This window comes from Armigeres subalbatus, chromosome 3 (genome assembly GCF_024139115.2).
Source record: "Armigeres subalbatus isolate Guangzhou_Male chromosome 3, GZ_Asu_2, whole genome shotgun sequence".
Lineage (NCBI taxonomy): Eukaryota > Metazoa > Arthropoda > Insecta > Diptera > Culicidae > Armigeres > Armigeres subalbatus.
In genome coordinates, this window is record NC_085141.1 from 329,583,739 (window position 1) to 329,609,087 (window position 25,349).

Here is a 25,349-nt window from a genome sequence, read left to right on the forward strand (position 1 = left end):
TTTTGAAAGAAGCATTTGCTGGCAACTGATAAATTTGTTGTACGTAATTTGGTTGAAGTTGTCGGTGAATTGTATTTGTGGAAATGGGTTAAGAGTCAAATATCAGTAATGTGGTTTCTTTTTGGCCGATTGAAAAAAGTACATAGCTATAAACTGAACTGACCATAGAGGAAATAAAAAGTTTAATCTAAATTGCGAACCGAAATACAAACACTGACAGATAGGGGGATACGATAGGGAAGTTACCAACGTATAACATGGTTTTACATTCAAACAGGCGTAACAACGTCAACAGTGTCTGATAATAATTTTGAAACAATTTCCACGTCAGAAAAAAAGCGCACAACATTTTAAATTGTTACGTCTGTTTTTTTGTGATGATTTTCTACAAAGGAATTTTGAAGAATTCGTATCAAGAAGATTCTTAACCTTATTACTGAATTTTGTTGCGCAGCACGCCTCAGAGCCCATAAGAGATATAATCATCTTCCCAACTACCGATTTTGAGTCCTAAAATAATCTTTTATAACGCGGCAATATTCCTACAGTAAACATGTGTCATATTCGACACAAGTTAGAATATTAGAATATCGTTTCTTAGAATATTTTCGATCGTTTCGAAATTAAACTGTTCGGAATGCTTGTTTATTCTCAGTTCTCAATGGAATCTATTTTTTGGACAAGCCCAATATTGACTGAAGCGAATATTCAATACTTTATCGTCAAGATGAATTCACTTTTGGCCATTTTTTTCAAATTTCCACGAGAAATTTTTCTGATTTTAAACAGAAAATTCTTCACAATCGCCGCAGAAGCGATTGTGAAAAAAAATTATTTGAATGATACTTTTTGTTCAGTCACATGAAGGCTCTCGGCAACAAACTATCGAGCGAAAGTTTTCCAATAAAGCTTAAACAATTATCTAATTCACTATTTTTGAAATGTGTAACTATTTGGCTTATCTTTTGCGTTTATGATCCTCTTGATACGACTTCTTCTGCTATGAACTAGTAATTGGGAGCGTGTGGAAAAGATACTGGGGACACTGGTACAAAACACACAAATGGAGCTCTAATGGGACCGATATGTTACGGGGGAAACACAAATGTCCGGTATTGGGAAAGGGGTTTCAACAACGGGGCAAGTTTCGTTCAGTAGCGATACTAGTAACAGGTAACAGTAGTTTTTTTCCTTAGTTATTTAGTGTCATTAGAAAACGCAAGTGGATAATAACCTTCGTTCCATATCCAACTGAGATGGTTGTGCTGCTCACCTGCGGGCTGCACGGACGCAATCTGGCTTGTTAACTTGTTTTTCACGAACTTGAGCGCGTTGGCGACGTTCGACTTGATCCAGTTGGAGAAGCGCGATATCCGATTGAACGCCTCCGCGATCTTGTTCGTTTCGTTGTCGGCCGTCGGTGCCGACAGCGACGATGAACCAAAATTGGACAAAAGCAAGGCTAAGAAAAGGTTAAGTACCTGCGGGTTGGGGATAACCATTTTGATTAGTTCGATGAGATCTACAAAAGGAGTTAATCGTCACATCAGCCCGGCATACTTACTACTAGATTTCCTATCACTACGGTGGCCAAAAAGAACGGAATACAGGACACATCGCCCACCAGCATGCAGTCCCACATGGATTCGATCCACTCGCCGCACAGCACTCGGAAAACGATCATGAACGAGTGCATGAAGTCGGTGAAGTTCCACCGTGGCAGGTCCTTGTCCGGGAAGCGATCCACATTGTCTGATGGAGAGGAATCAAATTGCCTGATCAGTGCACTATTCGACGGTTAGCGATAGAAGCGAGTCCTTAGCATTAAGTGTTTAGAAGTACTAATTAAGAGCTAGTGGAGATGAGTTAACTAAAGCATTGGGTATTTTAGTTTGTTACGAGCTCGATTATTGATACGTAGTTTATTGAGAGGTAGAAGCTTGCTTGCTTAAATAATTAAAGTTAATTAGAAGCTACGCGCGAGTTGATTTTGAATATTTTTGGTGAGTTTCTAATTGTATTGCAGCTGTCCGAACGTACTTGATTGATCAGACAAGCGAGAAATGACAATAAAAGGATCCTTGGCATGATGTACATATTTTAAGGAATATTTCGTTTACTATTTTAATCAATTCATTATTCTAATATATCAATAGATGATTATGAATAAGGTTGTTTTGATTTACCATTGATTTGATTGAACTATTTCTGTTGCGTGACTCCACGAAGCTCCCTTTCATGTTCTTATGCAACTTTGTGGGTGTGGAGACTATGTTTTATCAAGTAATTTTCCATACTTAGTTTTTTATTTATTCAGACATGGGGTCCGCACGGTTTATTGAGTTGGAAAGGGGGGAGGAAGAATTGCAAATGTTTCAAATAATATTAAAATTTTCTAAGTCTGATACCAAGGTAATTATAGAGAACACTTAATTGGAAAAAAATATTACTTGCACTTTGGTGGAACAGAAAAAAACTCAAAAAAAAAAACGGAGCCATGAAAAAGTTGAAACATTAGGAAAAAATCTTGGAAGAAATTGACAAACCTATAATGGGATTGCAATAGGAATGCATTCTTATGTCCTATGAAACATTCGAATGTTTGGATTTCACTAAAAAAAAAGTTTTTGAATGCTTTTTGAAGAAACATTATTCGGGACTAAGGCTACTTAATCTTATTCCCAAGCCCGCATTTAGACGGAATATTTTTATATATTTTTTGAGTCAAATATTTTTATTTGAGTAACTGACCTAAAGAAGGTTATGGTGGTAAAAGATTTACTTTAAGATATTCCTCTAACCTGTTAAATGAAAAATGGAGTATGATGTATAAGTTCTAAAGCTTTTGAATTTTATGAGCATGAGCATTATAACCTAACAATTCGTAGTTGCTACTCCGAGATTCATTAGAACCTGCAAAATCGCACAGATAACCATTTGGTTTGTAATAAGCTGCCCATTCTCAATGTACACTTGTCGGAAGCTCGCGTATTGTCAATCAATAACGGTGCCAGCAACGTCTTTACGGTCATATATGGAGGAAAAGATTGCGAAGCACGAAAAAGCACAAAAAGATGACAAAGCACGACCGATCGCGCACTGGTTAATTTATTACCTGACCTCACAAAACAGAACTAATCACCCGGATCTCGCGAAAGTTCTCTGTCGAATACGAAACACGATCGATTGCGCACCAAATGATTTACTTTTTGACCGCATTTAGAGGGACATCCCGGGACAAAATATTCCGGGTTTTACTAAATTTCGGTATTTCCCGAATCCTGGGAAATATTTTTGATATCCCGAAAATCCAGGGATTCCCGGGAAAAGTACAAACATTATATAACTTTAAGAAACCAAAAAGAGTAACTGCTTCTGATGGACTTCATGCCATAGCATCGATGGTCATTATATAAAAATCATACCAATGAAAGAGACTTTGACTCGTTTCTTATTTTTGTATTTTTTTCAGCAGTGACCACGCAGGTTAGTAAAAAGAAGCAAAATTGGTGCTATATTCCGAGCCTTATTCCTTAACTTCTGAAAACCAATTCCATGTTTGCCTGAAATTGTCACAAAACAGTTGTACTTTTTCAAGCGTCGCGGAAATATGCTCCAAAATCTGGGAATAATTGACAAAGCGCTAAAATAATCAAATCGACTTCAGACAACAGTAAAGGTTCTTATTAATTTCTGCCCATATCTGCTCTAAAAAGCGAACGTTACTTTGAGAATTAAGCACGAATAGCATTTACAGGTTTGTTGTGCAAGTCAACAATATTTTCACATGAAAACCGCTTTGATCAAAACGAATGCCAATTCAATTACAATCCGCGTGAATCCGTCGCATGGTCATATATGTCCAATGTCGAGGAAAATACTTATTTGCAAAATGATTGTAAATATGTGCGAACGAATTGTTTCAAAAAAGGAACAATCTTAAAGTAAAAACTTTAATTGGTTGGTTTGTTAAATATGTACAGTCGACTCTCTACATCTCAATGTTCTGTATCTCGATATCTCTCCTCGGTCCTTTCCATCTACATACATTAAATTTTGGGCATTTTACATCTCAATAACCTGTGTTCTATGATGTGTTCTGATCATTTTTTGTTCTGGATTCACTCTCCTTAAGGTCACTCCTGACAGAATCCAAGTTTCAAATTGCTCGCGTTTTCGGGACCACACTACTCGATACGGAGGCGGCGGACAACTGTCATTTTTGTTGATTCAGCTTTGCTGCGTTGCTTCCGTATCGAGTGGTGTGCCCCCGGAAACGCGAGCACTTTGAAACTTGGATTCTATCAGGAGTGACCTTAAGTCGATATGTTCAAATTACTAGGCTACTAGACCATCTTTGGACCATAACAAACATATCAACAACAAGAAATGACATTTGTTTTGTTTTCGTTTTTCATAGTAATGAGCTTTTTGAATTCAGTACCCATTTCAATTTTCCTTCCATTCCTCGATCTCTGCCTATCTCAGAGGGGCGACAACGGATTTTTTTTTCGTATGGAGTTTGGCAAGTATGACAGTACCCTCTTATTTGGCGCATAAATTTATTCTCCAATGTCAAAATGCTCATATACTATCATAAATTTCCGTGATATTCGTGAAAATTTGTATTGTTTACCGTTTTTACAAGAGAGAGTGGTGTCGGAAGCACATATTAAATTAAAGATTGCAACGAACAAAAATACACCAAATCCGTAAAAATGTAGTGTTTTCACTTTATTCCTTACGCGAAATATGCAGCTAAATAATTATGTTGGTAGAAGAAAGTCTGGGCTGAGCTGAAACAATTGTTTCTGGCATTATCCAAACTTTGTGCGTTTCAGAACATTCTCACTCACTGCAGTGTTTATTTTTCATAGACTTAGTGTTAGTGCCGTCGGCATTCGCTTGATTGGAGGCAACAAACATTTGACAGCTTGGCACCCGCCTGACCTATCTTGATGGTCCCTTCAATATCGAGATGTGGAGAGGCGACTGTACAACTATTACTAAGAATGTTAAATTTGAAACATTATTGATTGAAATGTGGCCTCTGACTCCAAGCAACGTTCTTAAATCTATCTACATTAAATTTCTACAAAAGCAATATAAAATCTTTCATTACGTCTTTCCAATTTGAACTTGAATATATTTTGACATACTTTGAAAATTGTTTATCTATTGAATGAATTTGCTAAATCGAGTTCCATATTAGGGGTATTCACTTAACAGCGTAAACAGCTGCGTATCTGATTATTGAAATGTTTCATACGCAATCACAAAGGACATATTTCAAATCACCTGTGAAACATTTCTATAAACAGATACACAGCAACCTACGCCGTCAAGTGAATACCCCTATTAAGTTTCGGCATCGTGATCAGGATTTATTTTAATGCTAGCAGATGGGACCCTGCTCGGGATCGGCACTTTTGCTTTCAAATGTCAAATATTAGAGCACCGTACCAACGCACTCTAAATCGATTTATGTACCGGGTGTAAAGTGAACAGGCGGGGTATATTGGGTAACGGCTTGTTTATCCCCTGTTTATGGATTTCTCGTATTATTTTCCATGCTTCATCATAAATTAAGCTATTTCAAATAATGAAATATCTATTTAACAGCTAGATTTTAGCAAAATTCTGCGCGCTTTCGCAAAACGCTAGTTTGATGTAATTTTGGCACTGTTGAATTTAAGACATGAAAGCACTGAATTAGTAGTTCTAAGCCAAAATATCGTTCACATAGTTCATTTTGCTTGTTACGAAGCGGAACTGGATGATGGAAGATAGTTTTTCAAGTGTTTTTCTTAGTTTAGGTGTTATTTGAACATGTAGCTATGGGGTAAATTGGTCATGTCGCCTAGGGGAAAAGTGAACAATGTTCTAAGGGAGAAATGGAGACAAACTAGCTCAAATTTCAACCTTAATCAGTTCGGTTGACAGTGGGATCATCAATCAGGGGGTGAAGAAAAGGGGGATCTGGTCATTTACGCTCCACACATATATTTTCGTACAATTTCTACATTCCTGAGCGAATATTTCCATACAACGCACCTCGCTTATTGAAACATCCATAACTCAGATGTTTGTCAACCGATCTGTGATATAAATATATCAATCAACTCAGTAAAAGCTCTAGTTTCTGTAAAAGAGTATAACAAGGCCCAACATTTCATCCATTTTAATAATATAAGCGCACAAAATCTAGCAGTTTTGATATGCCCTCAAATAATCCGGAATTTCTCCTGCGGCCAGAACATGATTTTTAACCCGTTTTTCAAAACTAGATGAACTTCCTGCCAAACCATGCCAAAACCAAAGGAACCTGGTAATATTTCACTGAGCAATGGTCAATTAGATATTAAAAAAAATCCCGCCCTATCATTTTGACCAAGCCCGGTACGTCTGCTTGTCTGTGGTAAAACGAAGGGTTTATACCTGTCAGGTAACCTTTTGAATATTATTAAGAATATGTATTTGGTTTAAAATATTTTGATATTTTTGACTTATTTGCTTTATTTACAATATTATTCACTTTACCCCACCGCCTGTCCATTTTACCCCGCCCAAAATAAAATTCAACTATTTTGGAGTAATTTTAAATGATTTAAATATTTTTTCAAATTTTTTTCACAACAGGCTTTGTTAACCACTAATATAAGCTTCGACACAGCTGTGTAGCCCCAAATGACCGGAGCGAACTGTTATGACAGCAGCTCTCCGTGGGTGCGTGTGCACGCCACGGAGGTCTGACCAGAAGAGCCCGAGTCATGGCTTGCTGCGCACTGATCGACACGCTGAGGTGTTAATGTATAATCGCACGCTGATGGTGACTTACTCAAACCCCACATTTCCCTTCTTCTCTCATTAAAAAAGGGAAAAAAATCCTCTAGCATAGAACGCAATGATTTTTTTTTTACGTAGTGTTACGTCTGACTTTACACTTTACGATTGTAAAAACTCGAAAAACGTCATGAAAATATGATAGACTTTGATCGTTAATATCTTAGCCGTTTCCGGTGGATTTTCAATTTTCTTGGACCATTCGATCAAGGAAGAGTCAACGCTTCATACCCGATGTACACTGAAGTCGTTTTTTTACGCGGTTTTTTTTATACACGAATCGCTTTTTTATGCGATTTTATTTCACTTGAATTTTGGGATTTAGGCAGTTTTTTTACGTTGTTTTAATTTACGCTGCTTATATCCTCCGCGTGAAAACCAACTCCAGTGTTACAATATTTACATGTATGATTCTTTACTTTTGAAAACATGCTAACAGTTTAGCAATCGGCTCCGGCGAATCAGTCAATCTCGTAAGTGCATCGCAAGCTTCTTCTTGCATAGCACTACATTCCAACTGAAACTTGGCCTGCTTTTCAACTTAACAATCTATTAGCATTTCTTTAGATACTAATTGAAAGCTTTCTATGCCTGCCTTTGCATCTTTACCATTTTGTGTCGCAAAGTCAATGGATACACTATGTCGAGAATGTTTCCCATCCGAAAACAGCCATCTCTGGATTCTGCGCCATTGTTCGTAAGGCTGACTGAAAACCTCTAGCCAGCATAGACGTCAAGTTATTGCAACTTAGAGGGCTTTCAACCGATGCAGTTCATTTCTGCTTCGTTACACGCGCGTTTTCTCTCGAAAGCTTTGGGACGTTTGACGACAGCTTCTCGCTTACGTCTATTGTTGCCAGTTCTGGTAAACTTTTTTTCGGCTCGTTTTTTGCTGATTCCTAGGTGTCTGTCGGAGTAAACGCAAAGTCTGACGCAACTCATTTGAAGGAATAATAATTATTATAATTGTTATCAATAAACTCTCAAACTTTTTTTTGTCGCGTCGTGTTGCATCGCGTCAACTCTGACTTCCTCCATAGGATGACCTGACCAACAAACGCCGTTGACAGCCTAGCTTTTACGATGGGCTTTTCTGTAATGAGGCACCGAGCGTTAAGACTGACATAGTGCTTAGTCTCGGTCCCAGTTTGCGTCGGTTGCAGCGGTACTCTCATTCTCATACGATAATTATTGGAATTATCATTTGATAACTTTTCAGGTGTGAAAAGTAAGCGATTTGTTATCGGCGATAACTTTTCAAATTTTGGAATTGATTATCATTCAGATGTAAACCTAACTAATACCAATTTAATGTCAACAATGAAGTTCAATTGGATGTTTGGCATTGTGTTTTGGTGTCATGTAGGAAAATAATTTCAAAAGTCGTATTAATCAATGCTTCGAATCGAGATACAATTATCGAACAATACTTACTCTCTAACAAGTTTTTATCGATTGATAATTTGGATATGTGTTCGCTTGAGAGTGTTGTTCAACCTCGATTATTTGAAAATTTTATTTTCATCACCCTTTTCTCGTCAGTCTCCTAGACGCGCCTTGTGGTATTGCAAACCACAAACCATTTTCCCAGCGATCTCCCGCGCTTTGTGATTTTCTAAACCACAATCCATTTTCTAGCGATCTTCCAGACGCGCTTTGTGATTTTCCAAACCACAATCCATTTTCCAGCGGTCTTCCAGACACGCTTTGTGATTTTCTAAACCACAATCCATTTTCCAGCGGTCTTCCAGACGCGCTTTGTGATATTCTAAACCACAATCCATTTTCCAGCGGTCTTCCAGACACGCTCTGTGATTTTCTAAACCACAATCTATTTTCCAGCGGTCTTCCAGACGCGCTTTGTGATTTTCCAAACCACAATCCATTTTCCAGCGGTCTTCCAGACGCGCTTTGTGATTTTCCAAACCACAATCCATTTTCCAGCGGTCTTCCAGACACGCTTTGTGATTTTCTAAACCACAATCCATTTTCCAGCGGTCTTCCAGACGCGCTTTGTGATTTTCCAACCCACAATCCATTTTCCAGCGGTCTTCCAGACGCGCTTTGTGATTTTACAAACCACAATCCATTTTCCAGCGGTCTTCCAGACACGCTTTGTGATTTTCTAAACAACAATTCATTTTCCAGCGGTCTTCCAGACGCGCTTTGTGATTTTCCAAACCACAATCCATTTTCCAGCGGTCTTCCAGACACGCTTTGTGATTTTCTAAACCACAATCCATTTTCCAGCGGTCTTCCAGACGCGCTTTGTGATTTTCCAACCCACAATCCATTTTCCAGCGGTCTTCCAGACGCGCTTTGTGATTTTCCAAACCACAATCCATTTTCCAGCGGTCTTCCAGACACGCTTTGTGATTTTCTAAACCACAATTCATTTTCCAGCGGTCTTCCAGACGCGCTTTGTGATTTTCAAACCACAATCCATTTTCCAGCGGTCTTCCAGACACGCTTTGTGATTTTCCAAACCACAATCCATTTTCCAGCGGTCTTCCAGACGCGCTTTGTGATTTTCCAAACCACAATCCATTTTCCAGCGGTCTTCCAGACACGCTTTGTGATTTTCCAAACCACAATCCATTTTCCAGCGGTCTTCCAGACGCGCTTTGTGATTTTCCAAACCACAATCCATTTTCCAGCGGTCTTCCAGACGCGCTTTGTGATTTTCCAAACCACAATCCATTTTCCAGCGGTCTTCCAGACGCGCTTTGTGATTTTCCAAACCACAATCCATTTTCCAGCGGTCTTCCAGACACGCTTTGTGATTTTCTAAACCACAATCCATTTTCCAGCGGTCTTCCAGACGCGCTTTGTGATTTTCCAAACCACAATCCATTTTCCAGCGGTCTTCCAGACACGCTTTGTGATTGTCCAAATCACAATCCATTTTGCAACGCTCTTCCAGACGCGCTTTGTAGCAATACAAACCCATTTTATTGTGTTTTTTTTTAATCATCAAATATTTTAACACATTATCACATAAACAAATTGAATTCAACTCACCTTTTGAAATAAGCGTCAGGATCCAACAAATAACCTGGCAGGATCGCCAAAATGTGTGGCCCCAAATGACCGGAGCGAACTGTTATGACAGCAGCTCTCCGTGGGTGCGTGTGCACGCCACGGAGGTCTGACCAGAAGAGCCCGAGTCATGGCTTGCTGCGCACTGATCGACACGCTGAGGTGTTGATGTATAATCGCACGCTGATGGTGACTTACTCAAACCCCACAACAGCTGCATTGAACAATACAATTTCTTGATAGCCACTTGATAATCAGCAGCAGTTCTTAGGGTGTTTTGCATATTGCATTTTTTTGCATATTGCTCAAAGGAATTGCAAACTTGTTGCGCTGTTGAATTTGTTCATGAATATTTACGTGCGTATTTTAGATTAAAAATATTTAAAAAATCTGAGAGCACATTTCTACTTTTATAAAAACAAGCTTTTGGAGAGGTTAAAATTCCGCCGAATATTTTTAAATTCGATTTTTGACAGCACTCAATCTATTGTTTCTATTCTTCTTTTTCTTATTGGCATTACATCCCCTTTGCAGGGCTGGTAGCGATCAATGCTGCTCAAAATAGTGACTTTAGTGACCAACGTTGTCGAAAAAAGAGACCAAATAGTGACCTTCATATGCAGAAAAAGTGACCAAATAGTGACATTCAAGATCTCAAAACTCATGTACGATTTGAATCTTGGTGAATTCTTGCATAATTCGAATCATCCAACTAATTCACCTCAGGATGTTTTGTATTTTCGCCTCGATTGATTTTTCGTCAAATGAGTGAAACGAAGGGAATATGCATGAAAAACTCAAGCTCCTTTAAAACTGCAAACGAGTTTACTCGCGCGTGAGAAATTTATGAATGAGATTTGGAATGGTTTTACCAGTATTGCTGTTGGCTCACGGGTGAATTTGCGGGTAAAGTTTCGGACATCTATATAGCAAACCCGATTAATTTGATTGGGATTAGCTTTAAGCTGTAAATATTTAATCTTTAGTATTTTGTATAGTTCATTTTTCATCTTACTTACAGATTTTAGTCCACTTTTAGCTTAAATTCACCTGATTACCGTTATAGATTCTTGTACTTTTTCGTATCTAGATGTTTACAATTCATGTTAGTTATTTTACAATTCATTTATCAATTTTTACTTACATAGGATAAGATAACTATAGATTTAAGCCCAAACGAATGTAGAAATAGTAAATTTAGGATAAGTTTTATAAACCACGTTTAGATTAAGATTTTACTGTTTTCTGTTTATCTGTTTTGCTATCGTACTTCTAACGAACTCACATTTTGCCAATGGTTTGACCATTCCGTTCTTCGGTATGAGTGCCAGCGCATTGTATACACACGGAAGGTAAGGACTATCGCCAACATTCCCCGACCCGTATTACCGGAGACTTGCTTCGGTTGTACCATTTTCGGCGATTTCCAGAAGTGCCAACTTTGAGGCCGCTCTTTGCTATACTTTGCTATACCTCCACTTGTTTGCACATCAGCAGGACGAATCCTACCATCCTTTCCAGCGTATGTTCGGAGTACCTTAGCCATTTCGTATTCCGTTTTCAACGATGATTACAAGATCTCCAGATTGTAGTGCCTCCACATCGTTCAACCACTTTGCATGTCGACAAATAGTCGGCGGATACTCTTTCATCCACCGCGCCCAGAATCTGTCTAAAGTCTGTTGAACATGTCCCCAATTCGTTCGTAGAGCGATTGCTGTGCAGGTAGGTGCTTTCGGTGGTTGAACAACTTCCATTGAACTTAACATCAAGAAGTGATTGGGCGTTAAAGCTTCGTCATTCTCAGCTGCTACAGGCATATAGGTCAGTGGTCTTGAGTTGACCATCGATTCAACCTCGACCAGTATCGTATAAAATGTTTCCTCATTAGGGTTTTTGGAAGTAGACAGTGTATTCAGGCCGATCTTGACGGACCGAATCAAACGTTCCCACGAACCTCCCATATGGGGCGCCGCAGGTGGGTTGAATCGCCACGCAGTTTGTCGGTTAGTGAAGGTACTTGACAGAGTTTTGTTGATTTTTTGTAGCTCTTGCTTCAATTCTTTACTAGCGCCTTGAAAGTTAGTACCTTGATCACTGTAAATCTCCTGCGGAGCACCTCTTCTAGCAATGAATCGTCTCACTGCCAATATGCAAGAGTCGGTTGAGAGAGTACTAGCTACTTCAAGATGTACGGCGCGGATGGTTTGGCATACGAATAAGACTACCCATCTCTTAACATTGCTCCTCCCGATACGAATAAAATATGGGCCACAATAGTCAACTCCAACAAACGTAAATGGTCTAACGTACGCTGCTAGGCGACATTCAGGAAGCGGAGCCATTCTAGGGGCGAAAGCAGAAGATTTGTGCACGGTACACCATATACAGCTCTTTGCAACCACGCGAACAACATTTCTGAGGCTCGAAATGTGATACTTCTGCCTGACCTCATTGACCACAGTCTCATTATTACCGTGCCCGTACCGTCGATGGTACCAGTCGATAATTAGATTGGTAACGTAGTGATTTTTTGGAAGAATCACTGGAAACCGTGTATCAAATGGTACAAAGCGTGCTGCTCCAATACGCCCATCCACTCGTAGTACGCCAGCATCATCCATCTTTGGTGATAATTTGCGAAGAGGGCTAGTGTTGTCAAGTCGCGCTGCTTCATTCGAATTGTGTTGCTTTTGCCTGTGGATTTGAACTACCTCATCCGGGTACGCTTCCGATTGCATCCAACGAAATAGCACGATCTCAGCTTTCTGAAGCTCACTTCGCGTTAAATGTGCACATTCTTTAGTTGACCCAAAGGACGTATTTTTTGCATACTTCGAACAAAACCGGATTACGTATGCCACTGTTCGCTGGAGTCTTTCCCATTTCGAGAAACGCTTGTATTCGATGAACGACTCGGAAGATTTGCGATGATGTGCATTCAGTATACAAAGCTCTTCGGTAGAATCCGGTTCCGGTAACACATTACAAGGCCACTGTGACTCTTCTTTGTACAGGAATTCTGGACCCACAAACCATCGTGAATCCTGTTTGAAGCATGGACCTGCGTCCCACTTTGTCGCTTCGTCAGCGACGTTAAGCTTACCGGGAACCTTTCGCCATTCTTCAATTTTCGTTTCACTTAGAATTTCACCAACTCTGACCGCTACAAATTGTCGATACTTTCGTTGATCCGACTGAATCCAGGATAGAACTGTGCTCGAATCACTCCAGATTAAACGACGACGAATTGGTAGGGTGTGACTTTCTTGTACAGATTTCACTAGACGGCTTCCTAGCACCGCTGCCTGGAGTTCCAACCTCGGGACTGAAAGTGGCTTCAAAGGGGCTACTTTGGACTTTGCAGATACCAAGGTACAACGAATCACACCTTGATCGATGATCCGGAAGTATGCTACACAGGAAAAGGCCACCAAGCTTGCGTCTACAAACACATGCAACTCTATGTTATCTAGGCTAGGTAAACCGTATCCTGGGAAGTAACACCGTGCTATCCTAACTTTTCCCATCTCACGGATTGCCCGGATCCATTGACACCAATTCTTATAGATGTTGTCCGGAATCTCCTGATCCCAATCCACTTTGCTTCGCCAGACATCTTGTATCAAACACTTGCCATGAATTACGTAAGCAGCCATCAGCCCCAAGGGATCAAATATGCTCATGACAACACGGAGAACTTCTCGTTTTGTCGGGATCTTATTTCCGTTGAGTAAGAGTTCAATATCTGCTCTCAAGCATAGCGAGAATATGAATTCATCTGTGTCAGGTTGCCACTGCATCCCGAGGACCCTCTCAAAGCCCGTTGATTTATCCACCACAAAATTTTTGCTTTCGTTCATAGAACTTCCGCCAACCCGTTCAACAACTCTCACAGAATTCGATAGCCAATTTCGAAGTTCGAACCCAGCTCTGGCGTGGACTTCTTTCACTTCCACAGCAATACGTATGGCTTCCTCTTCTGTATCTCTACTATCAAGATAATCGTCAACGTAATGATTGTTTGTTATAGCGTCTACTGCTTCTGGAAAATGGGTTCTCCACTCTTCTGCATTTCTATTTTTTATATACTGCGCCGAACATGGCGAGCATGTTGACCCGAAGGTTGCAACATTAATCACGTATACATCAATTGGTTTCACAGGATCGTCGTGCCAGACAAAACATTGAGATTGTTGATCCTCAGGGTTTATGAGGATTTGAAAAAACATTTCCCTGATGTCACCAACCACAGCGACCTGACGTTGGCGGAATCGATATAGAACTGACTGAAGTGATGTAAGGAGGTCCGGACCTGTGAGCAGCATCGAATTGAAAGACACCCCTTCAACCTTCGCTGCTGCATCCCACACCATACGGATTTTCCCCGGTTTATTCGGGTTCAGCACTAATGCAAGAGGAAGAAACCAGGTTCTCCGCGGATCAAAGGTGTCCAGCTCATCCTGCGTAACCTTGCGTATGTAGCCCTTTGCTTCCAAATCGTTGATATGCTTCTTTACCTTGTCGTACAATATTGAGTCCCCTATTAGCTTGCGATCGAGACATTTTAACCGGCGCTCCGCCATCGGACGGCTCACGGGAAACTCGATGTTATCGTACCGCCACAGTAACCCCGTCGAGAATCTTCCAGAAGTCATTCGATGCGTCGTTTTCTCCATTATTTCACGCGCTCGTCGGTCGTCATCGGCCTCGAGCACCGGTGCAAGTTTAACCCCAGTACTTTCAATGGAGAAGAAATTCTCAACCAGAGAGTGTAGGTCAGAATCACTAGGTACAGCACAGACGTGTAAAAGACGATGTTCCGGTGGATTATTCAGGCCTTCTACGTTTCCGTAGATTGTTCACCCTAACTTTGTTTTCGTTGCAACCGGCTCACGGGGTTTACCCATTAGTCTTTTCAAAGTTACCAGCAAGACAGTGTTATTTAGCCCAATCAAAATACGTGGAACTTTTCCACCATAGCTTTCCACCGGCAACCCCCGAAGATATTGGAATTTCTCCGCTAGATAGTAGCATAACGCCTGTGGTGGTAAGCCAAGACTTTCCACCGTTCGTACTTCATCCACCGAATAGAGTTTTCCCCAGTAGTGCCAGAGAAATCCAACTGTATTATTTTAGAATCATATTCAGTGCATTTTACGTTATTTGTCCACTGCAAACATAACGATTCTACTTCACTGTCGATTCGAAGTTGATCTGCAATAGCTTGCTCCATCAGGGTATATGAAGAACCATCAGCAAGCAAACACATCGATTGTTGTGTCTCTGCCGTATAAACGAACCGGAATAATTCTAAAAAGCGTTGTCCGTGACCCTTGACGATGTATGTTTATTTTGGCAGTAACTTGCGGCAGGCTGCCGTTGGTCGAAGACAGGTCTGGATTCTCTGAATGCAACAGACTGTGATGCTTCAACTCGCACCCATTCAATCCACAGACTGGTGCCTTGCATGGCCACTTAGCATGTGCTGTCAAACATCGTCTGCATAATTGTAGCTGCTGCACCAACTTCCAACGCTCATCGATGCTACTTCTCTGGAACTTGAAGCACTCCCTGACTTTATGGCCCAGCTTTTCACATACTGGACACGGCTTGGACTGGAGTGTTCCCTTTTCTACGGAGATGCTATCATTCTGCTGTTCGCAATTTGCGTGATGCCCCTTTGCCTTCTCACCATCATCGTGTGCATTCAGAAACCCTTTTTCCTTTAGTTTCGGCTTTTCCAACTTCGATTCATAATCACTATAATATGTAACATTACTTGCAGCGGAGACGATGGAGGACATGAAAGCCCCGAACGTTCGTAGATCCACTTCGGAAGCTTGTTGTTGGTAGAGAGCCCAGCTCAGTTTCACATTTGCTGGAAGCTTGCCCACCATTTCCTGCAGTAGTATTGGGTTTGAAAGGTGGTTGTCCATACCCAAGGATTGGAGATAGCCGCACAAATTTTGCACTACAAGTCCAAAGCTGATGATAGCTTCCAATTTATCGGCCCTTGGCGCAGGTACAGCCCGCACTTTGTTGAGAAGACTATTCACGACCAGCTCTGGTCGACCATATAATGTTTGTAAGGTCCTCAGTATTTGAGGGACAGAGGAAGGATGCAAGAGTTGGTAACCGACCGCGTTAAGAGCATTTCCTTTCAAACAGCGTTGTAGTCGCATGAGGTTTTCTGCGTCAGTATAACCACACATCTGGGTAGAGTTAGTGTAGCTACTAAAGAAGAGTGGCCAATCCAACGGATTTCCATCGAAAACGGGAAGGTCTTTCGATACAACATGCCGGGCTGCAAGTTGCTGAGCGCTCGGACCACTCGCAGGAACAATGGAAGGAATACTCTGCGATGCCGACGCACTTGGAATTGGATTAGGGTAACTTGGGATACTTGTTATAGGAGCATTAGTCACCGCCAGTGGGTGGTTTAAACTATTGTCTGTACTTGTCTTACAAGGGATAGTTGCGGGAGTCGAGTTCATAAGAGGTTTCCCGAAGCGTGGGGGATCTATCGGATTTGACGAAAACGTAACTACAGGCTGTCGTGACCTACCTCCGGATGGCACCCTTTCAAATATCACAGGATCAGAAAGTGATGCAGTTTGGAGATTCCTTAGTGACTGATGTTTGCTCGTTGCTCGGAGGTTGTCCAGCTGACATTGCAGATCCCTTATTTGGTTCTCTAAACTCACTTCACTAGTCTCTACCGCTGACTTTGAAGCATACACGCCTGGTGGACCACCTTGCTTTGTTGCTGGTGGAGAAATTAATTCAGCTTCTGTTTGCTCGGGAACAGCAACCGATTGCGAAGCAGCAGCACATTTGGGGCTTGGATGAATTCCTACCGGCGAAGGCATTCCGCCGATGGCAATACTGTACAAAGAGATTTCATCGGAGTTTACATTTGGTTCGCGTTCCTTGATTTTATTAGTTTGAGCTTTCGTGACTGATATGCTACTGGTAACCATACTCTGTGCAGTGGTACATTTCGGGATCGTTCCAGTGCGCGACTTGGCGATCATCGGGACATATGCATTCCCGCTGTCTTCCAACGTGGCTGCTTTCCTCTGGTTTTCCAACCACCGATGCACCGTGCTACTAGTGCTTCGGCTACTACGTAGACTTTTCAAACTCACATTATCTCTAATTTCATCCGCAGTCCGCAAAATGTTGTACTTCTCTCTAATGAATTCCCTTTCACGATCCCATTTCTCCTGATTTGCCTTCCGCTTTAGCTCCAATTCCTCATGCATTGCTCGATCACGTACCAACTTCTCGTGTTCTTCGACCTCATGAATCAACTGATCTTGTACTCGTTTTTCCTCCTCTATGCGTAGCAATTCTAACTCGACCATCTCATGAATGCCATCCGTGGTTGATGATTTCCCAGTGTGCGTAGAAGTTCTAGACGTACGTGGTAAGCATCGTACGCATTTGAAACTACGATCCTTCACGGAATCATCCACGCCCACGCAAGTAAAGTGATACCACACATCACATAAATCGCACTGCACCATCATACGATCTGCAACATCAGGCCGATCACAAGCAGGACAGTTGAATTCTTGAGTGGATTCTTCTTCAGTAAGCATTCGCACAGAGCAGCTAGCACGATGACGGACACTCGACATGGTTTATCAATAGGCTCCTCACAGTGATTGTTGCTATGGTAGCTAACAGAAATTGTCCGATAACCTTAAACAGGTTGATAAAATCTCTTAAAGATTTGTTGGCTCACGGGTGAATTTGCGGGTAAAGTTTCGGACATCTATATAGCAAACCCGATTAATTTGATTGGGATTAGCTTTAAGCTGTAAATATTTAATCTTTAGTATTTTGTATAGTTCATTTTTCATCTTACTTACAGATTTTAGTCCACTTTTAGCTTAAATTCACCTGATTACCGTTATAGATTCTTGTACTTTTTCGTATCTAGATGTTTACAATTCATGTTAGTTATTTTACAATTCATTTATCAATTTTTACTTACATAGGATAAGATAACTATAGATTTAAGCCCAAACTAATGTAGAAATAGTAAATTTAGGATAAGTTTTATAAACCACGTTTAGATTAAGATTTTACTGTTTTCTGTTTATCTGTTTTGCTATCGTACTTCTAACGAACTCACATTTTGCCAATGGTTTGACCATTCCGTTCTTCGGTATGAGTGCCAGCGCATTGTATACACACGGAAGGTAAGGACTATCGCCAACAATTGCTGTTGTAGAAAAAGTGATCAAAATTTAGTTTCATATGAAGAATTAAAAACACGGCGGTGAGTCACAAATTGTTACACGGTTTTGTTGGAATACCAGATATTGTAGGACACCTCGGTGTTGATAAAAGATAGCTGGGAAGCAGGTGCCCGGCGGAATTCATTAGAAGGTCGGACCCTATTAATATTTCGGTTTTACACTGGTTTCATAACACTCTTGAAGGGTAAAATGTGATCTTCAAGAGCGTTATAAAACTTAAAATGTTACTTGGAGAATGTTCGGTTGGTTGCTGGCTGATTAGCAAGAATCCAGAAGGATGAATGCACGTAGCTGGTGAGCAGAACATCGAGACGCGTTGTGTATGCATTGGAGACGGGCCACTTGTACAGGCGCATATGCTAGAGAAGTTGGCGCAAACTTCGGAGTAAAGACCATTTGTACGAGCAACGGAAATAGACCAGGGATTGTTTTGCAAGGAGGAGGCGTAGACTCAGCGTTAGAAGGAGCAAAGAGTATCGCGAGGCGTCCACCCAAAGGAGGAGTGTTGGAATACCAGATAGTGTGGGACTCCTAGGTTTTGATGGAAGATAGGTAGGAAGCAGGGACCGGCTAGTTATACTTGCTTTTGGTTAGATATATGGAAGATTATTATTGATATTGTATATACCCGTTGATTGAATAAAGAGAACTGAAGCTGCTGACAAAATTACTAGCCTGCCGTGGAGCAGAGGGAACTTCAGTATTGTTTTGTCTTTGTGAGGGGATTTTAATGAAAATGCCTTTTTATAATTAAAAATCATGTAATAATTGCTAGATATAGAATTTTTTCGAGAATATAATCGAAATTAGATTCATCTGTTCATTTGAAAAACTTTAAAGAATAAAATTATGCCATTCAAAAAATAAGACTGTTTCTAGAAATAGCACTGCTGCATCATAAAATATATTATGAACATCAATGAACAAATAAACAGCGATAGAAGTAATAAATTTAAATATATTTTTAAGATTAAAGACTCGACGTAAAATGTAGAGAAAAACTTTTGAAGTTCCTTTATGAAATCAGTGGTTTCTTATACTTAATCTAAGAATTTTACTAAACAATACTTTCTAAATGAGAATCTCAAATGTATTTAATTTTACATCGAGATTACATTAATTCACAATTAACCATAGCACAGATTTCTACCAGAGGCCAAATAATCGTTTTTAAATCTAAATAGTTTGTTCAGGCTTCCAAAATTCCTTAAAAAGAAGTTTCTTCGGAGTATCAAACGGTAGTTCAAATTCAAAATTGCAAAATATTTAAAATTTCACTGTTATTTTATTACCAATATTGGTTTCTTTGAAGCACCAGAAAAGTTTAATAGTTTTTTTTTCAAAAATATTAGAAAATCAACAAAGTCTGTTAGGCTTTGGAATATGTTTGGATTCACGATCGCATTCTGCTTACCTCACAGTACATTCATGAATAGTGACATAGAATCTGTACATTAAATTATTATTGGAAATCTAATAACTGAGGCTTAAAAGCTGGTCAAGTATTAGTGGGAAATTAAAGCTAAGAGCGACTTTCGGGCTAACAAGCCTTGAGAGTTTTTTTTTATTGTCTTTATTAATGAGGTTTTCGGCCCTTGACCGGTTCACCTCAAAACCTTGAGAGTTAATTTTGTTTATACATCCATCAGTTTTACTATAAAGCAACTTTATCGACGAGTACACAAAGCGTTACATCATTTGAAATTTCTTTCCCATGCTAGGATTTTGTACCCCACGAAACTTGGATTTAGTACCCTTTTATTTTGATCAAAATAGTTGAAAATAGTGACTTTTTACAAGAAAAAGTGACTTTAGTGACTTGAGCTCGAAAAAAGAGACTTTTTAGTGACTTACCCGAAAAAAGTGACCAAGTCACTAAAAAGTGACCCACTGCCAGGCCTGCCTTTGAGACATTGCCGCGTCGCTGCTTAGTGTTCATTAAGCACTTCCAAGTTATTAATTAATCGCGAGATTTCTAAGACAAGTTACTATTTTTTGAGTCCGTATATCATGAAGCTAACACGATGATACTTTGATTGTACCCCGTTTAGCTTAATGCCGTTTGGCATAAAGTCGTTCGGCATAATTGTTATTTAGGCTGTATATTGAATAAGTAAAATTTGTTGAGCTATTCAGATCCGTACTTATTGTTCGATCCGATAGTCCTTTTACAAGGTTCACCATGTTAGACTTGCGATTCGTTTCATCAAACTAGAACTGTTCGAAAACAGTATAGAACGAATAATTATCGTTCCACAAAATTCCGTTACATATTATGTGCTACCTTTGAAGACTGTTAAAGCTGAGGTGAGAATTTCGCATCACGTTCTCAATGCAGGGAGCTGGAGGAAATTTCAGCCCCCGTCGACTGGGCTTGAGACGGCTCGCGAACATGTATTTAAACAGAATAATGGGGTAAAAAAGTTGCTTCTGAAGTTTGCCGGTGTTAAAACTTACTGTGACAAGAAGGGCATGGCGACAAGACCCTAGAATGATAGGAGCTCGTCGAATATGGTTGTTCCTCACGTGACAAGGAACAGGCATAGTTTCGTTATACATTACAAACGCGATTATTTGAAGGAGGTGTTATCTCTTCTGTTCGCCTCATACCGGACAAACGCGTTTTTAATAGCAAGCATTTTCAACTCTGTATGCTTTAAATCGGGCAAATGCGTTCATTAAAATAAGGCATTATCAACTATGTTTATGTATTATAAACTATGTTCATCTCATATCGGGCAAATGCGTTCATATCAACAAGGCATTATCGTCTCTGTTGCCATTAAATCGTGCAAAAGCGTTCATTTAAAGAAGGCATTATCTCCTATGTTCCCCTTATACCAGGCAAATGCGTTCATAAAAAGAATGTTATACCAACTCTGTTCGCCTTATATCTGACAAATGTGTTCATCTAAGGAACTCTGTTTGCCTTAAACCAGGTAAACGCGTTCATTTCGAGAAAGCATTATCAACTCTGTTCGCTTATTTGCCTTCATTAAACGAAGGCATTACCTCCTCTATTTGCCTTATACCGGACAAATGCATCCATCTAAAGAAGGCATTATCTCCTATGTTTGCCTTATACCGGGCAAATGCGTTCATTTTAGGAAGGAATTACCTCCTATGTTTGCTTTAAACCGTTACCGTTTATTTAAAGAAGGCATTATTTCCACGGTACACCATATGTGAGTAGAAAGAAGATGATATCTCCATACTTGCACCATTTAGTAGGATAGCACTTTTCCAGATAATAATGGCGTAGAAACCCAAGTAGCACATTTTGTCACAATTGAATTACGGTGGCCGATATGCGACAAATTCATATGTGAAATTTGAATATCTGTAACTGTCTCTGTAACAGTAGTGTAACCGAAAAAGCGCATAAAAATGAGACCCTATGTAACAAAATAAAAGATCACACATCAGGTTTCATTGTAGTTCCACCGTAACATTTCTGTGTTACAGTAACTGAAACATTATGGTCTTTGGTACCCGATTGCAACTAAAAAATGGCTTCTAATTATCAACCAATAATGATTACCATGAAACCTTGATGTGTATTAATTAATAAACAAATATTGTAACGTTGTGACTGAAATTTAATGTCAGAAATCAGAAAGATGGAAGTACATGAAACTAAAATAACAAAATGTAAATGGCTGTATAGGAAATGTTGAAATGTTATTTTTCATGTTATATCAACAAACATGAATGTGCGGAACGAAATTCACGGTGAAACTTATCATTTTAGCTTGGTAAAAATCACGCGCTCCTGTTAGAAACAACTTTTAGCTTCAATTTATTTGTAGTTACTTAAATCAATGTTTGTTTTCAATTAAGTTTCAACTAAAAAAACAATTCTAATATTACATCTGTGGGTCTTGAATTTAACGCAAAACATAGATTCATAGAAATAGTCATTTTATATCTTCCTAATGAATTATTTATCAAAAAATATAGTTCACGGCCATATTTTATCAAATTACAAAGGCGTTACAAAGGTGCGTAATTTGGCAAACCGGTTTGAGAACAACTCATTACTTATCATTAAATTGTATTGATGTTTTTGTTACATCTTAACCATTTGGAAACTGCTGCCTGGTAGTCTTTCGGTAACTATTTTAAAACTCTATTGTGACTTCAATACCTATGACAGTTTAATGTTATGGTTACAACCAAATCACTTTGTAACTGATTGAAAACTTTTAACAAATTTTGTTTCAAGATGACTTAAAAATGACAATAATTCAATCTATCGTGACTTAGAATGTTTCAAGCATCCTAAATGCAATGATTCTGTGACTTTTTATTTATTTTTCATATTCTAGAGTAGTTACATGTGCTACTTGGGAAGATAATTTAAGTTAATTAGACGAAAAGTCAAAAATGTTCATTAAACAGAACCTTTATTGCGTTTCTCTAAGTACATCTAAGTAGTGCATATATACTTTTATTCTAAACAAATTTTTTTCAAAGATCGCCATTTACGATTCATCAATATCTGTGGTAGTTTCAATTCATCAATATTAGTGATAGTGGAAAACTTCAGATTTGAAATGTATTCGGGGTAATGGACTTCCGAGGTGATGGATTTCGGGTTAGTGTCCCATGCATCCTCTGAATGAAGGAATCTCATCCTCCCCTGCCTCCCATCGAGTGAATGCTTGAATTAAAAGAAGGAACTATATTATCTTTTGCCTTCTACTCGACCTTCTGCTGTCCTCTGTATGAAGGGATCATATCTTCCCCCGCATTAAACCGAGCAAATGCTTGATTTGGAAGAAGGAAGCATATCATATTTTGCCATCTGCCGGACAAATGTATCCTTTGAAAAGTGGAACCATATCTTCTCTGATGCATCTTCGGGAAGATGCATCCTTCGAAAGAAGGGATCATATCTTCCTTTGCCTTAAACCGTGCAAATGCCTTAATAGAACAAATGAATAAATTTTTCCCTTGCCTTCGCCGAGAGAATGCACCCTTTAAAAGAAGAAATTAGTACCACATTTTCAAAATGAATTATCCGCTTTTGTGAACAAAGATTCAAGCGTTGATTTGACGAATCTGATAGCACTTCAAGCAAACCAACGCCATCAACACATAGGTGAAGGCTTCTGCTATTTGATGATGGTGTCGCTTTGCGTGGGAGTACTCTCAGATTCGTCGAATCGACGTTTGATGCTTGATTTAAGGCAGCGTTCCCTATCCATCGGTAATCAAGAATAAGAACCCAACATTGAACATTTTCTTTGAAGAGCCCTTTGAGAAATCCTACGAAAATTTCGTTAGAAAATCCTCCAAAAATGATATTTTGCCTGAAAATTCTACAAATATTCCTTCAGGAATTCATCTGGATATTCGGTCAAGAATTCCTTCAGAAATTCCACTAGAAAGTCCAATGGATATTTCTCCAGGAATTCGTTCGGATATTCTTCCAGATATTCCTACGGATACTTCTCCAGGAATTCTTTCGAATATTCTCCAGGAATTCATCCGGAAATTCCTACAGGAATTCCTTTCCTTCGGACATTCTTCCAGGAGTTCCTTTTGATATTCTCCTAGAAATTTCTTTGTATATTCCTCCAGAAATTCCTCCTGATAATCATTCAGGAATTCCTAAAGATATTCCTCCCGGAATACCTCCGAATATTCTTCCAAATATTCCTTCGGATATTTCTCCAGGAATTCGTCCGGATATTCCTCCATGAATTTTTCCGGTATGCATCCAGGAATTCCTCAATATATTCCTTTCGGATATTCCTCCAGGAGTTCCTCTGGATATTCCTCCAGGAATTCTTCCAGATATGCCTCCAGGAATTCTTCCAGATATTTTTCCAGGAATTACTTAGAATATTCCTCCAGATATTCCTTCGGATATTATTCCAGGAACTGCTCCGGATATTTCTCCAGAAATTCCTACGGAAAGGAAGTCCATTGGATATTTCACCAGGAATTCTTCCAAATATTCCTCTAGGAATTCATTCAAATATTTCGTCCGAATGCTCCTCCAGACATTCCTTTGGATATTTCTCCTGGAATTCCTCCGGATGTTCTTCCAGGAATTCCTCAAGATATTCCTCCCGGAATTCGTCAAGAGTTTTTTTTTCGGATATTCCTCTGAATATCCCTCCAGGAGATCTTACAGATTTTCTCCCAGGAATTCCTTCGAATATTCCTCCGGTTATTCCTTCGGATATTCCTCCAGGAACTCTTCCGGATATTCCACCATGAATTATTCCGGAAATTCCTCCAGGAGTGCCTCCGTATATTCCTCTAGGAAGTCCACTGGATATTCCTCCAGTAATTCGTCCGAATATTGTTCCAGGAGGGCCTCCGTATATTCCTTCAAATACTCGTACGGGTATTCCTCCAGGAATTCTCCCGCATATCCCTCCAGGAATTCCTCCGAATATTCCTCCGGGAATTCCTCAGGATGTTCTTCCAGGAATTATTCTGGACGAATTCATATAGGAATATCCGAAGAAATTCCTGAAGGAATATAAGGGGGGTATTCCTGGAGAAATATTCGGTGGAATATCAAAAAAACATTTCATTAAACGCTCTCGTCGCTCCTTCTACTGTATAGGAAAAGGTACTAATCCCAAGTACCAACTTGCGACAATATACAGTAGATTGCTCAATTAAGCATTGTATAGCCACCCACGATTTGTACAATCACATATGCTATGCTATGCTTAAACGCTCTCGTCGCTCCTTCTCTGCCGTGCGGCACGAGAATTTTTTTTAATGAAATTTTGAAAACTTGATCAAAGTTAAAAGATTTACCTTCAAAATTTTATGCGGCGACACATTTTTTATTACACCAAAATGATTATTGGGGAGCGTCCACAAATTACGTAACACTTAGGGGGAGGAGGGGGTTGAGTGTGACGATCCATACAAAATTTTCAGATATTTCATATAAAATATGTGACATAGGGGGTTTAGGGGGTTTGAAAATGACAATTTTTTGCGTTACGTAATTAATGGATCTTCCAATGTGAAACATTTTGTCAGTTGGGTTTTGCAAAATTCGGTTCCTTTATGTCTCAAATCATTGGAGATATGAGAATCAACAATTTCAGTTGTACTATAGTTCAGTATTTAGAGCCTTAATTCAAATTTGGAAAATAATAAGTCCACAAAATTTTCTAGGAACAGTCCTTGATAATTTCTAAAGAGATTGCCAGCTGG

General features: G+C 39.6%; 1 protein-coding gene across 14 annotated transcripts in view; it reads right to left on the minus strand.

The window, feature by feature from the left end:
* LOC134225629 (sodium channel protein para) overlaps positions 1-25,349 on the minus strand; it is a 499,821-nt gene that overhangs the window by 76,458 nt on the left and 398,014 nt on the right. For 7 of the 14 annotated variants that reach the window (XM_062705853.1, XM_062705848.1, XM_062705846.1 and 4 more), the window contains 2 exons: positions 1,565-1,752; positions 1,274-1,481 (listed from right to left, as the gene is read on the minus strand). In XM_062705853.1, coding sequence (XP_062561837.1) covers positions 1,274-1,481; positions 1,565-1,752 — 396 coding nt within the window. Of the gene's footprint in view, positions 1-1,234; positions 1,482-1,564; positions 1,753-25,349 lie in introns of all 14 variants that reach the window. The other 7 variants (XM_062705850.1, XM_062705847.1, XM_062705841.1 and 4 more) reach the window with 1 other exon arrangement.